At 44.4% G+C, this 21,034-nt stretch overlaps 1 protein-coding gene and 1 pseudogene across 1 annotated transcript; one reads left to right on the top strand and one right to left on the bottom strand.

Annotated features, from left to right (window-relative positions):
* Window positions 1–4,062, top strand: LOC144250473 (vomeronasal type-1 receptor 4-like; annotated as a pseudogene).
* A 12,837-nt stretch (window positions 4,063–16,899) lies between these two features.
* Window positions 16,900–17,847, bottom strand: LOC113177356 (vomeronasal type-1 receptor 4-like). The gene has a single exon (XM_026381875.2). The coding sequence runs from the start codon at window positions 17,845–17,847 to the stop codon at window positions 16,900–16,902; it is 948 nt and encodes a 315-aa protein (XP_026237660.2).
* Window positions 17,848–21,034: the final 3,187 nt, after the last annotated feature.

Below are 21,034 nucleotides of genomic sequence, written 5' to 3'. Positions count from 1 at the left end.
ATGGCCTCCAGGAATGTGGCAATAGGACTGATGTTTTTATCACAGACTGCTGTTGGAATTCTGGGAAATTTCTCTCTGCTTTATTATTATTTAGTCCATTCCTGGAATGACTGTACCTTAAGGTCCACAGTTATGATTCTCAAGCACCTGATGATAGCCAACTCCTTGGTCATTCTCTCTAATGGAATTCCCCAGACAATCACAGCTTTTGGCTTGAAATATTTTCTCAGTGATTTTGGTTGCAAACTTATTTTGTATATTCAGCGAGTGGGCAGGAGTGTGTCCATTTTCATCACCTGCCTCTTTAGCGTCTTCCAGAACATCACCATCAGCCCCGTGAACTCCTGTTGGAAGGATCTCAAAGGAAAAACTCCAAAGTACATTGGCTTCTCCATTTCCCTCTGCTGGATCCTTTACATGGTGGTGAATTCCATTTTTCCTCTCTATATGCTTACCAAATGGAGTAGGAAAAACACAACAGAGAAAAGAGATCATGGATACTGTAGGTCGTGACAAAATAACAGAATCAATATATGCAGGCTTATTTATATTTCCTGAGGTTGTCTTTTCTATTCTAATGATCTGGTCCAGTGGCTCCATGGTTCTCCTTCTGTACAGGCACAAGCAGAGGGTTCAGCACATTCACAGCATCAAAGGTTCCCCCAGACCCTCCCCTGAGTCCAGAGCCACCCAGAGAATCCTTGTCCTAGTGGGCACCTTTGTGACTTTCCACACCCTCTCCTCCCTATTAAGTGTTCATATTGCTCTATTTTCCAGCCCCAAAGGGTGGTTGGTGAACACCAATGAGCTAATTTTAGTATGTTTTCCCATGGTCAGCCCCTTTATTCTCATGAGCTGTGAGTCCACTGCCTGCACTCTATCCAGACTCTGCTTTGTCTGTATAAAAACCACAAAATCTTGCTGGGTGCTGTGGAAAACATCTATTATCCCAGGAACCTGGAAGACTGAGACAAGTTGAAGGCCAGGCTCAACTATTTAGCAAAACCCTTTCTCAAAAATAAGGCTGAAGATGAAGCTCAGTAGCAAAGCATCCATGGGCTTAATCCCCAGTATTAAAATAAAGGTAAAATGTAGCCTAATCTTACTATCAGTATATATAGATTGCATGTTTTTATATGATGTTTCATCCTTTTTCACACTCAATGCACCAATATAAAAATGGATGGGAAAGTCACATGACTTTCTGACCCTAAAAGGCAGTGTGGCCTTCAGCTGGTAGTGGCACCCACGTGGCCATGGTGGAGGGGAGCAGAGCTGGTGATTCTCACCCTATGCAGAGCATCCTACAGGCATCAATTCTAGTTCATGTTCTTGAGGGAAACAGAATGGAGTCATTCCCAGTCCTTCCTGTGCAGCGTCCACCTGGGCCACTCCACACACCCAGACTGCACTTGGCAGGAGAGGGGAAGGCTGGTGGGAGCACAGTGCTCCTGCTGCCTGCTGTGCCACGGGAAGGAGCCCTGGGTTCTCACCTAGGAATTGCACCTCTCCTGCTGGGATGTGTACAAGAGTTGTAGCATAATGTCACATTCAGATTTGGTGAAAAATGGAAAGATAGTTGATCACATCTCTATTTCACTCTTATGAAGTACCAGTTAGCACAGCTCAATGGTAATAAATTTGTGTATTTAGGCTAGATTGTATTCTTGTTGGTGCAGGCAGGGTCCTGAGAAGTGCAGGAGCAGGTCCCACTGAAAAACCAACCTGGACCTCAGAGAAAAGCCTGTCCAAGGAGGGAGTGTGACTCTTGTCCTTGGAAAGACCCACAGAGCACTCCTAGGCACACACCCACCCTCCTGAGTTTTTGCAAATAACAATAGAGATCTGCAGCACCAGGTGTCCCTGACTCTGTCAGGCTAGGTGAGGACCCATAGCAACCTCCCAGCAACCACCAATTATCATGAGACAGGGAAAATACGTGGGATGTCAGATGACCCTCCCAGGAGTTTATGGTGATTGATAACATGTTGGAAAACCATGTAGTTCAGCATGTACACCCCTTGGTGGTTTAAACCAATCAGTTCAAATGAATCCTGCTCTTGTACTAACCAATCACCCCTACCCAACTTGTTCCTGCCAGTGAATGTGCTAATCCTGTTTCAGAGTTGTTCTATGATTTTCCCACGGTGTGTGATGATGTAAGAGATGCTATGATGTATGTGAAGTCCTTGCCTTCCCCAAAGACTATATAAAACTGCTGCAAACACTGGGCTTGGGGCCTCTCAGCGTCACCATTGCTGTGTGCACGCGGAAAACCGAGCTAGCTCACAATAAACACCTCTTTGCTGCTTACATGGATCTTGGTCTCTGGTGGTCTTTTGGGGGTCATGAACTTGAGCATAACACCACAGGCTGAGAACTGCAGTGGGGGAGGGGAAGATACACAGGGCTTCCTGGGAGCATTCCCCAGGAAATAGCATCATGGAGGGGCTGTGGGGAAAAGTGATTACTATAGGACATTAGTCTCTTTGCCCTCAGTTGCCCTAGTATCTTTGTTCCTCTGCCACCCATATGCTATCTTCTGAAAGGCCTCATGAGTAGCTGAGGTTTCCCTGTGGAAGTGGATTCTTTTAGGAATGTTTGAAGGTGATTGAGTTTTAAGGCTTTGCTTATTTAAGGTAAAGTCTAATTTTCTGGAGAAGGTGAGATGATTACAGAGGAGCTTCTGATAGGGGAAACCCCTCAGGTATTATCCCAACTTCCCAGGAAAACATCAACATTTCAAGGAGTGGAAGTGACTTGGTAAGTACTTGATTTTCAAGGTGTGAAACTAAACCCAGCTAGGATCTGGGTTACCTGTGGAATGAACAGATGCTTCCCAACAAAGGACTTTCATGTGATGAGAACAGGGATGAAATAAAGGGAGGCCCAGGGATGAGGAGAGAGGTGGAGCAGGCCCTGCACATCCTGGGGAAAGCTCGCTCTGGAACCTGCCTGGAGGCTTGCCGAGAGGCCCAGGCCTCACCTCCCTCCAGTGGCTGCCTCAGCACTCCCTCACCTGTGAGCCCTGGCACTCAAGGGCATTTACTACAAACACCCAGGGCCACTGTTAACAGTGATGTGTTGAGGGAGGGACAGAGCACGGCTGTGTGATGGACAAGAGTGAGCACAGGACACAGGGAAATGGACAACAGACGTAAGAAGGTGAAGCAGAGAGCCTGGACTGTGAGGTTCAAAAAGTGTGGGCAGGAGAAGCTCCTGGGTAAAAGGCAAAAGCATGTGACATCTTGCTCCAGGTTAAGGCCCATGTCAGGCTATGATTCACAGGACAGAGTGAGCCAGGAAGTCATGGCAAGACAAGAACAGAAGGGCAGGCTGTCCAGACAGACAGATGATGGGTGGGGTTGGGAAGACTGAGCTGGTGCCAAAGGACAGGAAATGCTAAGCCTGCAGAACACTCCTCCTCCTCCTCACCTGTGGCCAATGTCACCTGCCCCCAGGGAACTGGTCCTTCCAGCAAGGAGTTGTTGGTGAACACCCCTTGGGCATCTCCCTTGTTGGCTCTCTGGGCAGATGTGGGAAATAGGGAGAGGGGCCTCCTGGAGGGCTCTCTTCCTGCCCTTTTGTTCACCAGGTAGGCAGGGTGAAAGGAGGGGGCAGGAGAAGAAAGGAACCCTGAAATCTACAAAAGGAGCTATTGGATACAGAAAATGGAAACTTAAAACCCCAAGATTGTGAGGCCTGGGAAAATGAAAAAGAAAGCCACACATTGACAGCTTTCATCTCTCCTGAGATAAATCCTTCCCAGATGCTGGCCACAGGAGGAGAGAGAGTGTTCCAGCAAATCTAGAATCATAGCCTCTAGGAAACACTTATCTTCTCCAGGACAATTCCTCTCCAGGTACTGGTCGCTGACCCCCAACCCAACAACTCAGATTCCTGATTGCCCAACCTGACAGGCTCACTAAATCACCTCTGAGTATAACCCCTGTAAGCCTGGTCCCTTTCTTTGTATAGTGGCTCATTTCCACCAAGAAAGTGGGTCCAACAGATGATCCCATCCCTGCAAACCCTGTTCCTGGTGACTATGTTCCTGAATAAAAGATCTGAACTGATTCCTGAAGTTTGCATACATCTGGCTCTTTATTGCCCTTAGGAACAAGACCCGCCCCCCCCCTCAAGAATCAGCTCTGGACTCCCTCCTCTCTGGAGGAATCTCTCTCTCTCTCTCTCTCTCTCTCTCTCTCTCTCTCTCTCTCTCTCTCCACCACCCCTTTGTTCTATGCTTTTAAAATATGTTTTGCTCTTACCTTGGCATTTCTTAGATATTTAGTCTTCAACAGTGTGGGAATGAGGACTTGATCCAGATTTTGAAGACTCGTTTCAACAGGCATACAATCACTGGGTTCCCAGTGGATGGATGGCAAGGTGACAGGAACAAGGGTGTGATTCCAACCCACAGTCACTGGCTAACAGTCTGTGGTCAGGAAAGCATGTGATGGAGACCTGCTGGGGGCAAAGGAGTAGGAGAGGAGGAGCCCACCTTGGTGGACAGTGACTGAGGTGGATCCAGAGTGTAAGCAAAGGAGGTGGAGCCTGGGGAGGGGACAGACATGGGGAGGGAGGAAGGATGTGCACAGGAAGGGAGGGAACCTGAGGGAGGGGACCCTGGTTGTGAGTGCACTGAAGCACCCAGGAGCAAGGGGCAGGGCTGCAGGGTGGTGGATGGTGGTCAGGGGCAGCATGCACTTCACAGAGGAGCGGAGGTGCCTGGAGGTTGAGCACTGTCTCAGCCTAGACAGTACTTATGCTATTCTCTACTTCTATGACATCCACACTCTTATCTTCCCATTTTCCATATGTGAGAACATATGGGTATTCCTTTTGGTGATTTATTTCACTTATATGATATCCACTAGTTAAATCTAAAAGAAGAAGAATGTATAATATGTGAAATGTATTCACCTTTATATCTGGATAATAATACCCTATTGACTTTTTAAACCATGAGGCAAAGAAAAGACCACCGACTCCAATTTAAATCAAATTAAAGCAAGCTTGTAATTCCAACCGACCGGGGCTGTGTCTTCTCAAACCTGTGGGAATAGAAGACAGACCTGCAGCTCTCTAGGAGCACAGCTTTATAGCACAGAAATTTACAAAAGGAGGTGGGGGTGCCTTGAGAACTTACAGATAACAGAATTTTGACAAGCAAAACACAAAGGTAGATATAGGTTAATGGTCTAAATGCTTTAGCACATAGGGAGTAAACTTAGATCCCAACATCAGAATTCATGAAGCACCACTAGAGTTTCAGAGAGGGTTGTTATCTGGCCAGGAAAGCCAGGCATGGGTGAGTTCAAGGCACTGGCAGGCATTCCAAGCTCTTAGGTGCACGGCAGGCTGAACTAAGTTGTCTGCAGGGCAGACTAGATGAATGTTAGCTACAGGATAACCCATGCCCTCAAACTCCACTCTCTCTGGTCCTTTCTCACCTGTTTGCTTCAAGTCTGAACACTCAACCCCACTCAAGGCACAGGAGGGGGACTATAGTTCACAATAATTTAAAACTAAAAAATGGATTTTTAATGTTCTTAAAGCAAATAAATGATGAATGGTTTAAATAAATAAATAAATAAGTGGAATGAGCCTCACTGGCAGAGCAGCAAGAGCTATACTCAAAAAGCATGAGGTGGACCACTGTTATGGTGTGGCATTTCAGAGTGTTGGGCTCAAAGGATCCAGGGAATGGGACTACATAGGTAGATAGGGGAGGGGTAGAAAGCAACAGATGCTGGAATTTGCAGGAGGGACTCAGGTGAGTGTTAAGGTAGCTGGTGCAAATATCCGCAAGAAACTTAGCTCTAAGTTCAAACAAAGGTTTATTGACAGAATATCTGACCCTTCTGTAAGGTACAGCAACCTACTGGGGAAAAATTCTTTATAAACTAGAGAGTGACGTAAAATGGAGGAGTTAAAAAATAACTCTGTGGTTGTTATTCCGCACCTTTGCTGTGATCTTGATGGTTAGGAACTCTTTCCATGTGGGCCTAATGGGAAGGTCATGCCTGGGTGGGCAGACACTGATTTTCAAAATAAAGTTTCTTTGGCCTGAGGACCTAACAGTGAGGAGGGTCAGACTGTGGTCTCTGGAGTAAGGGGAAAAGGGTAATTTTCTTGTTGTTTTTTCAAAAGGTCACAGAGTCAGTCAACTAATATAGAGTATAAATATTTAGTGAGAGTGAGGAATATTGGAGATTTTATGGATGGAGGGATGGAGGATATAGCAGGGTTCATTAAGGAAATGAACCTCCTTGGTCTCCTGGCCCATTACCACCCAGAGCCTGACGCTAGTGCACACGAGCTCACTCTGCAGACAACCTCTGCTTTAGCTCAGCACCAGTTGCTCTGACTACACCTGCAGTGGGCCAGACACAGAGGAGGAGGGGCTGCCAATCACTCCGGGGGTCTGTACAGATACCAGAACTGTACAGATACCAGCCTAATTCCATTTTAATATTGGAAGTCACGTCATCACAAAGTCATGAAAAGTTAATTTCTGTTTTACTATAAATTACTGCAATTTCTAAACTTGTTTGGAATTCCTGCCTGTGCCTTGAACTCACTCATTCCTGGCTTTCCCTGACAGGATAACAATCCTCTCTAAAACCTTAGTGGCACTTCATAAATCCTGGCTCCCCCTGACCAGATATCAACCCTCTCTGAAACCTCAGTGGTGCCTCATAAATTCTAATGTTGGGATCTAAATTCATTCCCTACCTTGAAATGTTAAGCCATGTAGATCATTAACCTACTATCTGTTTTTGTATTATGCTTGTCAAAATCCTGTTAGCTATAAGTTCTCCAGACATCCCCCGTTGCAACTTGTTGTGCTATAAAACCTTGTTCCTGGAAAGCTGGGCGGGGGGGTGTTGGTCTCTAGCCCCTGATCAGCTCTCTTTGTGTACACAAACAATCTTGCTTAAATTTGATTTAAAATTGGAGTTGGTGGTCTTTTCTTTGTGTTGGGGTTCAACAAAAACATGCTTTGAGTTTTCATTATGCTTCAGGCCAGTACCTGTTTGGAAGAGGCCTCCTGACTCAGCCTCTCGAGCCACTGGGAAACATTATTATTATAGTGTCACCTCATGGGAAATTTCCAATGACCAATGGCAGAATTCAGCAATTCTGCATCCAAAGTCAACCACTCCTCCTGCCACTCCTCTCAGGTAACAAACAACTGCATAAAACTCAAAAGATGAAATTCTTCATGTGTAATTCCCATGTATGGACAGATAATGGAGGAGGATAAATCCATGCTCTTTGTATGTGTTACACTCTGATGCAGCAAAGAAAAGACCACCAACTCCAACTTTAAACAAATTAAAGCAAGTTTATATTTTGTGTACACAAAAAAAGCTGGTCAGTGGCTGACTGTCCTAACATGGGCTAGAGACCAGCAGCCCTAGATCCCCAAAGAAGAGATTTTATAGCTCAAAAAGTTGCAAAATAAGAGGGAGGGTCTTGAGAACTTACAGCTAACAGGATTTTGACAAGCATAATTCAAAAGCAAATAGTAGGTTAATGATCTAAACTGCACAACATTTGAAGTTAGGGAGTAAATTCAGATCCCAACACCAGGATTTATGAGATGCTGCTGAGTTGTCAGAGAGGGTTGTTATCTGGTCAGGGAAAGCCAGGTATGGGTGAGTTCAAGGCCTGGGCAGGCATTCCAAGCAAGTTTAAAACATCAAAATAGGGCCAGGCCAAATAGAAGTCCTAATATTTTACAGAAAACAGAAATGAACTTTTTGTTACATTTACAAGAGGGCTCCAATCTTAAGAGGGAATTAGGCTGGGTTCATCTGTGTACACCTATGAGCCTCCTCTAAAGACTTTACATTGAGAAGAAAAAAATTTCAGTTTTTGTTATCTTCAGATTTTTTCACAGCCTCTGGGAAGGTTTGAGGGGAATCTGGCAGACCCCAAGGTCAAACCAGAAAGACCCGTAACTTTCAGTACTCCATCGACTCCACTCTTACTTCTACATTGATGCTGAAAAAATAGGAATGAGGCACTGACAATCCAATCTCACTCCAGTGTCTTGAGAAACATGGCAGAAATATATTATTATATGTAAAATATTATCTATTTTACTTTTAACTTAGCTCTTGTTTCTTTGGTGTTATTCATTTTTAACATAGAGAATATTATTTCTTTTTTTCCATTAATACAGGTAAACACTTGTGATCTTTAATTGTTTATTCATTCAGGAGTCTACTAGGGAAGGGGCCAGAATCTTGCCTCCTGGTGCATGAAGCTCCAGGGCTTCCTGAGGCCAGAGCTTCCTCTTTCCCATGTGAGCAGAGACTTCCCTAGTCTCTGTGTTGCTTTTCAGGTCAGCACTATCAGGGAGGTTTGATTCAGAAGTCTTGGTGTGGAAGGCACATGATAAACAAGTATTGAGTTGACTCTCTTCTGTGAGGAGCCTGCCTCCACTGATGCTCTGCTCAAAGCCATGGACATACTCTGTTATTTTCCCCCAGAAGCCATCCACTACACAGAGGGATTCTGAATTCTGCACAAGCCTCAGCCCACCTTAATGCCTGTCGTGCTCAAACTCCTGTCTTCAAAAGATCATGATTTGGCACATCCTCAGAGTCTCCATCTCAATGTGTTTTTTATTCCAACAAAATTCATTAAAAAGGGGAAGAGGAACAAGTAAGGGAGGGTCATACTTGAGGCTGGTTCTAGAGTTCCCTTACCTGACTTATTCCATTGATTTTTGTTGAAATACTTACAGTAGAAGGGGTAGAGAAAGAAAAGGGGAGGGGAGGGGAGGGGAGGGGAGGGGGGATAGTAGAGAATAGGACAGACAGCAGAATACATCAGACACTAGAAAGGCAATATGTCAAGCAATGGAAGGGAAACTGATATGATACAGCAATTTGTATATGGGGTAAAAGGGGGAGTTCATAATCCACGTGAATCAAACTGTGTAATATGATGTATTAAGAACTATGTAATGTTATGAACGACCAATAAAAAAAAAAGAAATACTGATATAAATGAATTCATCTCTTTGTGTCAGAGAAACAAAACAAGCCCCACTTGGTAGAGAGAAAACGAAACGCATGCTGCATATAACTTCGGTAGAGCTCCTCTCTGAGCCACTAAGTCTCTTCAGAAGGAAGGGAGAGCTCTCCTTACCTGCAGCAGGTGGGTCTCAGGCAGCCTTCTGTGCAGAGGCAGGTTCTCTCAGCATTTCATGCTGCACTGCAGAGGTATGTAGAGCCCCAAAGGATCCCGAAGGGTAGGGAAAATGAGAAATGGAAAGATGGACTCACAGGCCTGTCATACTACCTTGTCTGATGTACCTACCATTTTCCCTGGTAGCAGATAATCTTCTCTGTTCTCCATCACAGCACAATCCATTCATTGTGTCTACACATGCAGTTTAGAATATCTACCTCACTATTCTATACGTGACCCAAGTACCATCTGCCTTTCTTCACCCACAGAAATTTTGACACTGATACTAAAGCCACAGTCTTGAAAACCTGAAGTTTTCCCAGGTAGATAATTTCTTGGTATCCTCACTGTGTTAACATATGACTTCCCTTCAAAGTTTGTCTTTGCTCATACCAATACAGATAGAACTCAGTCCATGCCCATTAGATCACAAAGTCCATGTATATAAGTAAAGTTTCAGGGTGCCCCACTTAAGACAAGAGCCACATAGAGCCAGAAAGTCTACCTCAGGCAGTAGATGTGGTCAAGACATGTCCATTAACACTAACATTTTTCTTGGAAACTTGAATTTTTGCCAGAGCCAATCTATTTTGTTTTTCGTTGTTGTTGTTGGGGTTGTTGTTGTTGTTGAATACACTATTTGTAGTTGGCAAGAAATACGGAGGAAAATTGAAAACGTTATTAGTGGTGGGATTACAGATGACATGTCTTAACATGTGAATATCAGATCAGAGTCACAGGGCTCATACTTCTCTTAAGACAAGATCTCAGTAGAAAGTTAATAGCTGACTTTCAAAACAGTGTGTTAGGCTGGGGTTATAGTTGAGTGGTAGAGCACTTGCCTAGCAACTATAAGGCCCTGGATTCCATCCCAAGTGACAGGGACACACAAACAAACAGGGTAACTACATGTGTCTGGTTTCTCAGAAGTCAACATCCTTAGGGGCATCTCTGGGTTAATGATGTTTGCCTTTGGTGGAGACTCCAAAATGTGAAGCCATAAATCCAAGTTTTCTTCACCGTATGAAATATAAAAAAACATAATTTGAGAGGAGTTACCACTTGAGTCAGACCTCACCAGACTGAAGGCTCTGTCTGGTCAGCAGAGCATCATCTGTATGCTGAGAATATTGGACTTAGAAGGCAGAGATCCACATGCAACATACTGATTTGCCCCTCATGGTCAGTGCAGGCAGTTTGTGTCACTTTTTATGGAGAGAGTGGTGTTATTCTCCTCCCCAAACCTCATTGATATAAGAACGAGATAAGTTAAAGATTGAAATTAACTCCTGGGTTATTCCTGACAGACAATTTATTATTTGTTCCAGGTCCATGATCCAATCACCCCAGATAGTCATGTCAGGGTTTTAAGGTTCAACTATGAGTTATCCTACAAATCTTCTGTGTTACTGAGGGAGTGTGCACAGGTGAAATAATTGGGTTATCAGAGCTCTAACCAAATAGGTCCCTCCACATTTGAGTGGACTAAATGTGGCAATTCTAGGCATGTGGACAAAGGCTGGAGGAATGACATCACTGGGGCTGGCCTTGAAGGTTCCCAAGTCTCCCTGCCACTCAGCACCCACCACATTGCCAAAGCAACCCTTCTTAAGCTGAGGCTGCTGCTCTCTTCCTCTCCTTTTCTTTCCCTTCACGCAGCCCCCCAATAAAATCTCTTGGTGGAATTTCCAACTCAGTTGAGTCACTCGCCTTCCATCCCTCTCCTCAAATCCACAGCAATGGAGTTGGCCAAGCACAAACTAAATTTCTGAAACCATGAGTCAACATAAAAATGTCCTCATCTTGGTAGTTTCCAGGTATTTTGGTCTCATCAATGAGAAGCTGGTACTGAGAAGTGGGACAGAAATTGGTACTGAGAAGTGGGGTCCATGCTGTGACTGGTAAAACCATGTCATTCACAAGACACTAGAACTGCTACATGTAAGGAGTTTGGAAAAGATTGGAGACATAGCATTGTCACAAGGCATCCATCGGCTGTGTGTGTGAACTATGATGCATAGTAGCCAAATGAGGGCATAGGCCTGGTTCTGCAAAATCTGTCAGGGTGTGATCCTGTGATGCAGGTGTGCCTCCCCCTAGCTCTGCCTAACATCCCACACAGCACCTGAGATGGGTGTGGCTTGCCAAGATGTCAATCAATCTGCTGACCACAAGACATCAGGAAGCCAACCTCCACCCTTGAATCCTTATCCCTTCCTTTGATGTCCCTGCTATAAAATAAAGGAAACATGGGCTCACACTGTCTTTCCAGTGTGGAAGCTGACCCTTAAGGTCACAGAGCCATCCCAACCTGGGTTTAAAAACTAAAAATCAAATGCCAAATGTTTTCTTTGATATGAGGATGCTGACTTATTATGGCTATGGGGGTGGGGGAGCATGCAAGGAATGGAGAGTCTATAGATAGGACAAAGGAGAGGGAGGGGAAGGAGGGGGAAAGGGAGTAGGAATGGTGGTGGAAGGAGTTAGACATCACTACAATAAGTGCACTTATGAAGACATAAATGGTGTGAAAATGCTTTGTGTACAGCCATTGACTTGAAAAAATTGTGCTCTATAGGTTGATATGAAATGAATTGCATTCTGCCATCATGTATAACAAATTAGAATGAATAAATAATTTAATAAAAATAAACTCAGTTAAAACAAAACAAAACAAACAGAAAACGGTTCTCTGTGTTGCGTGATTTTTTGCCACTTTCTTAGCTTAATGTTGCAGCCAGCTCTTTTAAACCCAGTTCATCTCATCTGTGCAGATCGTGGTGGAGACAGAATGGAGGTGAAAAATGGTTATAAATGAAGCTGCATGGAAGCTTCTGGTGCAAACTCAGAAGATCAGCATGCTGCTAAGAGTGCAGACTGTATGGACTGTGTGCATGAAACCTCAAAGGGGAATAAAGAGTGGGAATTTGGCCGGAAGGCAGGTGTGTTACATTTCTCTCATGTCCTGAGACTTTGTGTGGAGCCAAATTTTATGATGATGTACTATTGAAATTGGTGGGGAGCGTTTCCAGGTACCACAACATTCAGGCATTGGCAAGGGTGTGGCAGACTGGGAGGAGCAGGAGCAGAAAGTAGAATGGAAGGATTTTTAAAACTTGCAGTTTTGTCAGAAAAGCACATGTAAAATTGACACCCGTGAAAATGTGGCTATTGAAGAGATTACTGCCAATAAAGAGAAATTAAGTACTTTGCTAAAAGATAATGGGGAAATTTCTTGAGGGCCTCTCAGGGATTAGTGGGACCCATCCACCATAGGCTCAGGGGTGTGCAAAAGAAAATTATTAAGAAGAGACCATAGGGGGCTGGGGATGTGGCTCAAGCGGTAGCGCGCTCGCCTGGCATGCGTGTGGCCCGGGTGCGATCCTCAGCACCACATACAAACAAAGATGTTGTGTCTGCCAAAAACTAAATAAATAAATATTAAAATTCTCTCTCTCTCTCTCTCTCTCTCTCTCTCTCTCTCTCTCTCTCTCTCTCTCTCTTTCTCTCTCTCTTTAAAAAAAAGAGACCATAGGGACAATGTTCACATGTAGGGATTTTTAGGAAGTCATTTTCACAGGATTTTATTCACCATGTTCACTTGTACACATATTTAGAGGCTGTGGCAGCCACAGTCCAAAGGGGCCTATCTCAGGCTTGACCTGTTGGAAAAGTTTGGTGTCATCCAAGAGAGAAGGCATGGTAGGAATGCAAGATGATGGAATTGAGAGATCATGGAGGCACTTACTGAGATTTAAAAGGAAGATATAGGAGGACAGGAAAAGTGTAGCAGGGCTGGAATCCACTGAGGCAGTCCCTGATAGGGCAATGCACTAAGCTGTAAAACTAAGATGAAGTTGGACTGAAGATCCCTGGATTAGGGGCTGGGGATGAGGCTCAGTGGTACAGCACAACTAAAAAAAAATATTTAAAAAAAATAGGTCCCTGGATTTAGAGGTGCCAGTAATGTGAAATGTCTGCTGAGATAAGCTGCTAGCTATGAACAGAGCAGTCTAAGAGAGATCACGTCATCTACAAATGGCAAGTCCCCAAGAACAGAGCTACACCAACCCTTTGAAGATAACATTTCACTTCCATGTGCCTCAGATACAGAGGAAATGCTTGCCAGCTGTGTTTTACTCTCATCCCTTCTTTTTATTGCTGATTTATCCCTTTGGAATGGAAAAGTTTACTATGTGCCATTATATAGTCAATGAATAGGACTTCCTTTTGGTTTTCACAGGGGCTCATTGCCAAGAGCTGGTCTTGAGTCTGGGATGAGACTTTAGACTTGGATTTTTGATGGTGCTGAAGCTGCTGATTATGGAAACTCTTGGAGGTGAGTTAAATGCACTTTTTATTGTGACATGGACATGAGCTGATGAGGGCCAGAGGTGGAATGCTTTTGACTGGATATGAGGCATCTCCCAAGATCTCCTGTGTTAAAGCAGAGGTACTTTAGGGTGAAATGATGAGATTACAAAACCTCTGACCTAATCAGTGCATCCTAATTTTAAACAATTGAGTAGTAACTATTGGGGCATAGTTGGAGGAAGGAGGTCACTGAGGCATGACTTTGGGCTTCATATTTTGTCCCTGGCACCTTTATCATTCTCTTCTTCTTGACTTCCATTAGGCAAGCTCTTTCCTCACCATGCTCTGATGTCATGATCTTCTGCCTCATCTCTGACTCACAGCAAAGGAACTGGCCAGCCATGGACTGGACCTCTCACACAGTGAGACCCAAATATATATTTCCTCCTGGAAGTTTTTCCTGTCAGGTTTTGTGGTTACATATACAAAAAAAATGTAGATTAAGGATTATACGGATATAGGTCTAAATCCACACACACTAATTTACACTGTCAGAAATGCAGATATGTGTATGCAGGAATCCACACTCAAATATACATATACACTCACATGCTTATGTTCCTACAGTCCCTCACATACACAGACTCACTAGCATGTTCAATCATTTATGCAGAAATTGGCACATAAACCCTCACCACTCATATTCATAATACCCCCAATGATATACACATTCACATTCTTATGACTTATGTAGTCATCAGGCATGTGTCTTGAAGACCTGTCCATATACAGAAGAGTTACATATCTATAACTCTGGGTGATAGAGCCCCTGCCATCATTTTAATCCTTCTACCCATAAAAAAGTCCTATAGGAATAAAGTAAGACATAACTCTGTTTATCAACTTTCCCTCCCTGTGATGAAGTCCCTGAGATAATCAACTCAAAAAGGGAAAATGGTCATTTTGGCTCATAGCTCTGGAAGGTCCATTCCATGTTCCATTGGTGCCATTACTTTGGCACTGTGGCGAGGCGGCACATGGTGGTGAGAGTTTATGGCAAAGCAAAACCATTCACCTCGGTAGGCAGGAAGCAGATAGAAAGAGGAAGTGCCAGAATCCCACAGTCTTCCTCATGGGCAGAAGCCAGGGACTGAGGACTTCCCACTGGGTCCCCCATCTTAAAGAGTCCATCCCCCAGACTCAGGCCTTTAATACACTAATCTGTGGGGACATTCAACATCCAAACTTCAGGCACAGCCTTAAAACCTGGTATGAGTGTGAGCACCTAACTGGTATGAGTGTGAGCACCTAACACCAAGAAATCTGGTGAGAAGGCCACAGTGTTTGCAGGAGAGACACTGCTTGGGTGGAGGACAGTGGGATCCAGAAGGGTAAAGGGACAGGGTGTTGATGGTAAGAGGGTGAGCCAGACAGTCTGTGGCATGGCAGCATAGAGAGCAGGAGAGGATCTGAAAGGAAAAGAGATGGTGTTGCATGAAGCTGAGGGGTCAACGTGCATTACAGGGATTGAGGACATGGGGCAAAGTGCAGGGAGGGGATTTAAGGGCATGGAGCACATCAGATGCTAAGGAGGGGGAGGGCAGGATATATGAGAGTGAAGGAGGAAGTGGGGATGGGGAGATATTGGGCAAAAGGGTGAAAGTCGGTGGTTTGTAGAAGTCACAGCAGAAGTCCCCTGAGGGGTTTAGGGAACGAGGTGTTGTAGGGGTGAGTAGCATGTTTGGGGCAGGAAGATCGTGGAAGTAGGCAGTGGTCCAAGGAGGTTAAAACTGTGGGAGGAGGAGATTGAGACCAAGGGGGAGAAGAGACCTGGGCAAGGGGCAACAGGGCAGAGGACAGGGAAGGCTCTAGGAGGACAGTGGGCAGGAGTCAGCAAGGAAACCAAGAAGGGACTAGGATCACAGAGGGGGTGAACAACAGGTGCTCCACTACTCACCTGTGTCCCTGTCCTGGGTAAATAAAACAACAACAAAGACATAAGAATCAAGGTAAATATATCAAGCTGTATAGTTTAAAATTAAGAGATTTTTCTTATGAAATATGTACATGGATTTTAGAAAACTGATGGGAAGCATTTGGTGGAAATGAGGAGAAATCGACCTGTGTATACATGCAAGCTGGAGACCCAGCTCTTCCCACACTTACGCCCAACAGAAAGCCCTGCTGTGTCTACAACATGAGGTAGAACTTTCATGGCAAGACTATCCATGAGGCTCCAAACTGAAGCCCCACCTGAGCATCAAGGGAGGGATGATTCATTGCTGGAGACCCCCACAGTGGAATCCTGTCACTAACTGTGAAAATGCAGAGATGGTAACAGGCATATGGAACTTTAAAAGTCAAACACTAAAGAAGTCATGCTGTGTGGATCCATCTATACAGATTACAAAGGGAAGAAAGTCACCATGTAGTTAGCTGTCACATCGTGGTGACCCAGGGACAGTGACTGGAGAGGAAAGAGGAGGCACCAGTGAGGGGGCCTTGCTTCTTTTGGACATTGGAGCTGCCTGCAGAGCTGCACTCACTGAGCAGACCAATCATGATCCATGCATAAAATTATTTTAAAGACACAGGAGCAATTAAAAGTGCATTGAAAGAAGGTAAACAGATTAATATACAACAGTCTTAAATTGTTAAGGAAGAGGCCAAACATTCTAAATATCTTTACTGGGTGACTATCCACATGTGGACTATCATTACTAGGCTGATCTAAGATATACTCAATACACATCATGAAATAAAAAGGGAGAAGTATGGAATTATGAGAATAACTTGCAGAAAAGGAATCAATACAGATATTTAAACATAGAACAAGTGTCATGAAGAGCACAAGCTTTCTGAATAAATCCTTCCCAGGTGTGTCCATGATTGTATCACCTTGAAGACTAACTGTGATATTAGTCAAATTTAGTTGAGTAAACATATCTGATCATTTTTTTCCAAGAGAAAAGATGGAGATAAGAAGGTTCCCAGGCACAGCAGTAGCACATCTGACTCCAGAAATAGCTAAGACCAAAGAATTGAATTAGGTTAAAATATATATATCTCCATGGCATTTTAACCAGTTAACCAACTAGAATGGCAAGACAAACATCCAATAAATAAACATTGTATTAAAGCACATTGTCATTATCAAATGACCATTATTTTACAATCTTGAATTTGTACAACTTACATAAAATTTTCTAATATCGTTTTATGCATAATAAACATCAACTGAATGATGGGCAGACACAGGCAGGTGCAGAGACACACATTATAACACACTATGCAAACGTGTGTGCGTGTGTTTCACCCTTACCATGTGACCGCCTTATCACTAACAGTCTGTGGAGATGAGAATGTACAAAACTAAATGATGTATATTTTTCTCACATGATTGCCATTCTTCCTATTCTGGATCCAGGCAGAGTGGATCCTGGATGCAGTAGAGTCTCTGCTCATGAGCAGAAAGGGGCTGACAGCTGGGAAACACCCAGAGATGATTGCAGCCGTGATCACCACAAACCAGCTGGGATTATAAATAACACCTAAACTAACTTGGAACATGCAGGAAAGTGTGTAAAAAGAGACAAAGGTGCTCACCAGGAGGAGGATGGTTTTGGTGGCTCTGGATTCAGGGGAGGACCTGGGGGAGCTGGACCTGTGAACCTGCTGCATTCTCTGCTTGTGCCTGTGCAGGATGAGCACCATGGAGCTGCTGGCCCAGAGCATGAGCCCCACAAAAATGGCATCAGGGAAGGTTAGTAATGCTGTGTACAGTGAGTCTGTGGTTGTGTCATGACGAACACCAGAACAGTATCCAAAATCTTTTAGGATTGTGATGTTCTTGTTGCTTCTTCTCTCAGTCATGTGCAAAAGAAAAACAACATTTACAAGCAGGTACAGAATCCAGCCCAGGTATGTGGAGGAGCCAATGTACTTGGGAATATTTAGTTTAAGCTCGGAACAGCTGGAGTACTCAGGACTAATCTTAATGGCCTGGAAGACACTCAGGAGGCAGGTGCTGCCAATGGACACACCCCTGCCCACTCTGTGAAGATAGAAAAGCAGCTTGCATCCAACATCACTGAGGAAAATTTTCACTCCAAAAGCTGCCATTGTCTGGGGAACTCCTTTACACAGGAGAGTTAACAAGTTGGCCACAATCAAGTGCTGAAGAATCCAGTCTGTGTGTTTTACCCTGCACCCAGTGAAGTAAAGGACCAGGTAATGGAGGAGAAGAGAGGAATTGCCCAGAGCTCCAACCACAGTCTGTGCCAGGAAGATGATGCCTACAGCCACATCACTGGCTGCCATCCTGCCAGGTCCCTGCTGTCCCATCCAGAGGGTCCTGCAGGGGAACAGGAGGCCTGGGCTGCACATGTCCTGTCAAACAGAACCCAGCATTGCCCACTCCCCAGAGTTCCCACTGTGAAAACTTAATGTTTTCTTTTCATTACCAGGTTGTAATGAGCCTGGTGTGACTAGATGAAACATGAAGTATGTATAAATCCTGGCTGTGAAGGCAGCACATGGTGATTATTGAGTCTTCACAACATGAAGCAGGTGCTGAGATGACTTTGCTGATGACCAGGAGAACTTGGGCACACCAATTCATAACTGATCCAGTGCAGTAAGGAGCCTTGAAACTGGCTGAGGCTATGTGAACCACCAAGCTTCCCTAAAGCTAGTGAGCAGGGTTCTTCTACCAATCAGCTCATTTTACTTCTGCTTTTATGCATTGCTAGTGTCCTCTGAATGAGTGCTACTTTGTAACTTCTTATTAGGAAAATGTTTCCACTTGCTTATAAAGTTTTATTCTAAATGTAATATCAGTTATAAATGAACATTTATATAGTTTAATAACTGCAGATGCAGTGAGGGGACTTTAGTACTGCAGGCACTTGTCCCCTGGTGGGTCATAAGCAATGAGGCAGGACAGGCTCCCCATCAGGACGGCTACCCCATGACTCACTTGGGGGTGTGTTTGGAGCCCAAATACAATGACAATTATCATAGTAATGTGCCACATTCCCAAGCCAGGTCTTTATATTGGGACATAAAGCATCGATATGTGATAACAGAATTTAGAGTAGAAACAAAATATTCACTGGTTTTTAAAGAGATAAATGTAAATGACTTAATTAATATCCCAGTTAAAAAACTATTTCAAGGAAGAGAGATGGGTGATGTCATCACAATAGGAGCCTCCCACGCTAACTGGCTTATGTGGAATGAGAACATGTTCATTTTCACATTGAAATGTCAGAATTTCTGAGGTCCTTTGACTGCATATATTTAACACAGTTCATCATTTGGAGAAATTTAGGTTCACAGAAACTTGAGCATGGAGGGAAGAGATTTCCTTTACCCCTAGCACTGCATTCTGCTCCACTATAGATTCTTGGCCCAGATGGTGAGTTCCCTACAATCAGAATATCATGGACAGGCATAAAGATGCACATCTGACAGGTGGTGTTGGAACCTGTAATAATCATGTCCACTTTTCCATACTTGTTGTTTCCACATCAGAGAGAAATGCCTCATTCTCCTTAACTCTGAGGCTTTCAGGATTGGCACAATTACTGTCCCCATTGCCTGCACCATGCTCAGAGTCAGAGAAAACCTTCTGCTCAAGCATCACCATCAGCTCTCTCTCTGCACAGGACTAGAGGATTCCTGTGAGCTCCTCCTACTCCACACAACAGGCAGAGACAGACTATAGGTCCAGCACTAGAAATCACAGACATTTAGGGTGGAATTCCCTATGAGAGAAACTGAGCAGCTGAGTGAATTGCAAACAACATCCTTGTACACCATGAAAAATCACATTTCTTTTTCACTTGAATTCAACCATAGAAATCACTGTCAATGAGGATCACATTAAGTTAATTAGGATCCATCATGGTTTGGCATTGGGGCTGGGACCCCATTCATCTTTACTACCTGGAGCCCATTCTTCATCACTTCTTCTTCTCCCCCCTGTGGTTCTGGCTTCTATGGGTTCCATCCAGCCTCCCCTTTTCTGATGGGATCACTTACCCAGACTCCTGAGCTGGGTCTTCCCTCCCAGATGCTGCTCTCACACTGATTGTGCATTACTCCTCAGGCTCTTTCTCTTTACCAGGATGGTGATCCTAGTGCACCGAGCTCTGTGACCTGGACATGTGCTGCAGGGAGGTGGCCATGTCCTGAGATATGAGCCTGTGACTCTGTGACCTCACCTCCCCTGGGACCTGCAATCATCACTGTGCCTGTAGCAGCAATGGGCATGCAGGCTGGGGACCTGAGGACACTGCTGAACACTCTCTCCCCAGGTGACACGTAGCAAAAACAATTATAGGTTTCTTCATAACATGTCTTAAGGGGACCCTGGAGTGTTCGGTCCCTGGAGGCAGAGTCTCTCACTTGGAGGTAACAGGAAGTACTGAGGCCTGTCATGTGAAGGACTGTCAGTGAGCTGTGCATGTCCCATGGCATTCCTTGCTTCCCTGAGAAGTTTCTGCCACAAGTCTAGTTGGTTCCTGTTCTTCATTTCAACAAGTGGCAGCATCATTGAAGGTGTCATCAGAGAAATGGAGAGAGAGAAACCTACAGGAAGGATATTAACACAGGTACCAGGAAAAGGAAGAATGTGGTGCTAGTTGTTCACCTTGGAAGTCACTGGATTCCTCTGCACAAATGAGAGTCAGTTAATTGGACTCACTTGCTCAATCCAGTTGTAACTGCTATCCTCTAGTGTGGATACATGTATTCTCCTAATACTGACCTCCAATCCTGACAGGAGGAGAAACAGATCAACATCCACAGAAGGATGGGTTCCTCCCCAAAGACAGTGGCAGAACCAGAGGGCCTCTCAGGCCACATCTAACATTTCTGCAAATATCCAATGTGCCTGAGGTTTGTCCACCAGGGATTTTGTCTTGGAAGCCTGGTGTCCACTGTGGCCATGTTAGGAGGTGGTGAGGTCTTTATCAGGTGAGACCTGGTAGAGACAGGTCTCTGGGTCTTTCCCAACGAAATGACCAACGTGGATCTCATGGGACCTGGCTAGTTCTCAAGAGGGTTGTTATGAAAGAGAAGACTGGCCCCAGCCTGTCTCTGACTTTCAAACTCACCATGTCATCTGTCCCTCTCACAGAGAGTCCCATGCCATCTGCTATCCTGAGAGCCACAGAGAAACTGATGGTGGTGTCGTGCTCAAAACCGCTGAAAGTGGGTTTGAGTTAGGGCTCAGAAGTAGAGCGCTTGCCTAGCATGCATGAGGCACTGGGTTCTATCCTTAGCACCACATTTAAAAATAATAATAATAAAATAAACATTGTGTCCACCTATAAATGAAAAAAATATTTTTTAAAAAAAAACCCTGAAAGTGAAATAAATAACCATCTGTGCTGTATACTGTATCCAACCTCCGGGGTTTTGTCATAGAAGGACAACTGCTAATACTCAAGTTTTTTCAGCTTTACCCATGTGAGTTGAAGTGACATTTCCCTCTGGGTTG

The sequence above is a fragment of the Urocitellus parryii genome, chromosome 15 (assembly GCF_045843805.1).
Source record: "Urocitellus parryii isolate mUroPar1 chromosome 15, mUroPar1.hap1, whole genome shotgun sequence".
In the NCBI taxonomy this organism is placed as follows: Eukaryota; Metazoa; Chordata; class Mammalia; order Rodentia; family Sciuridae; genus Urocitellus; species Urocitellus parryii.
Note: the sequence above shows the minus strand (reverse complement) of the source record. Positions and strands in the feature narration are given on the sequence as shown.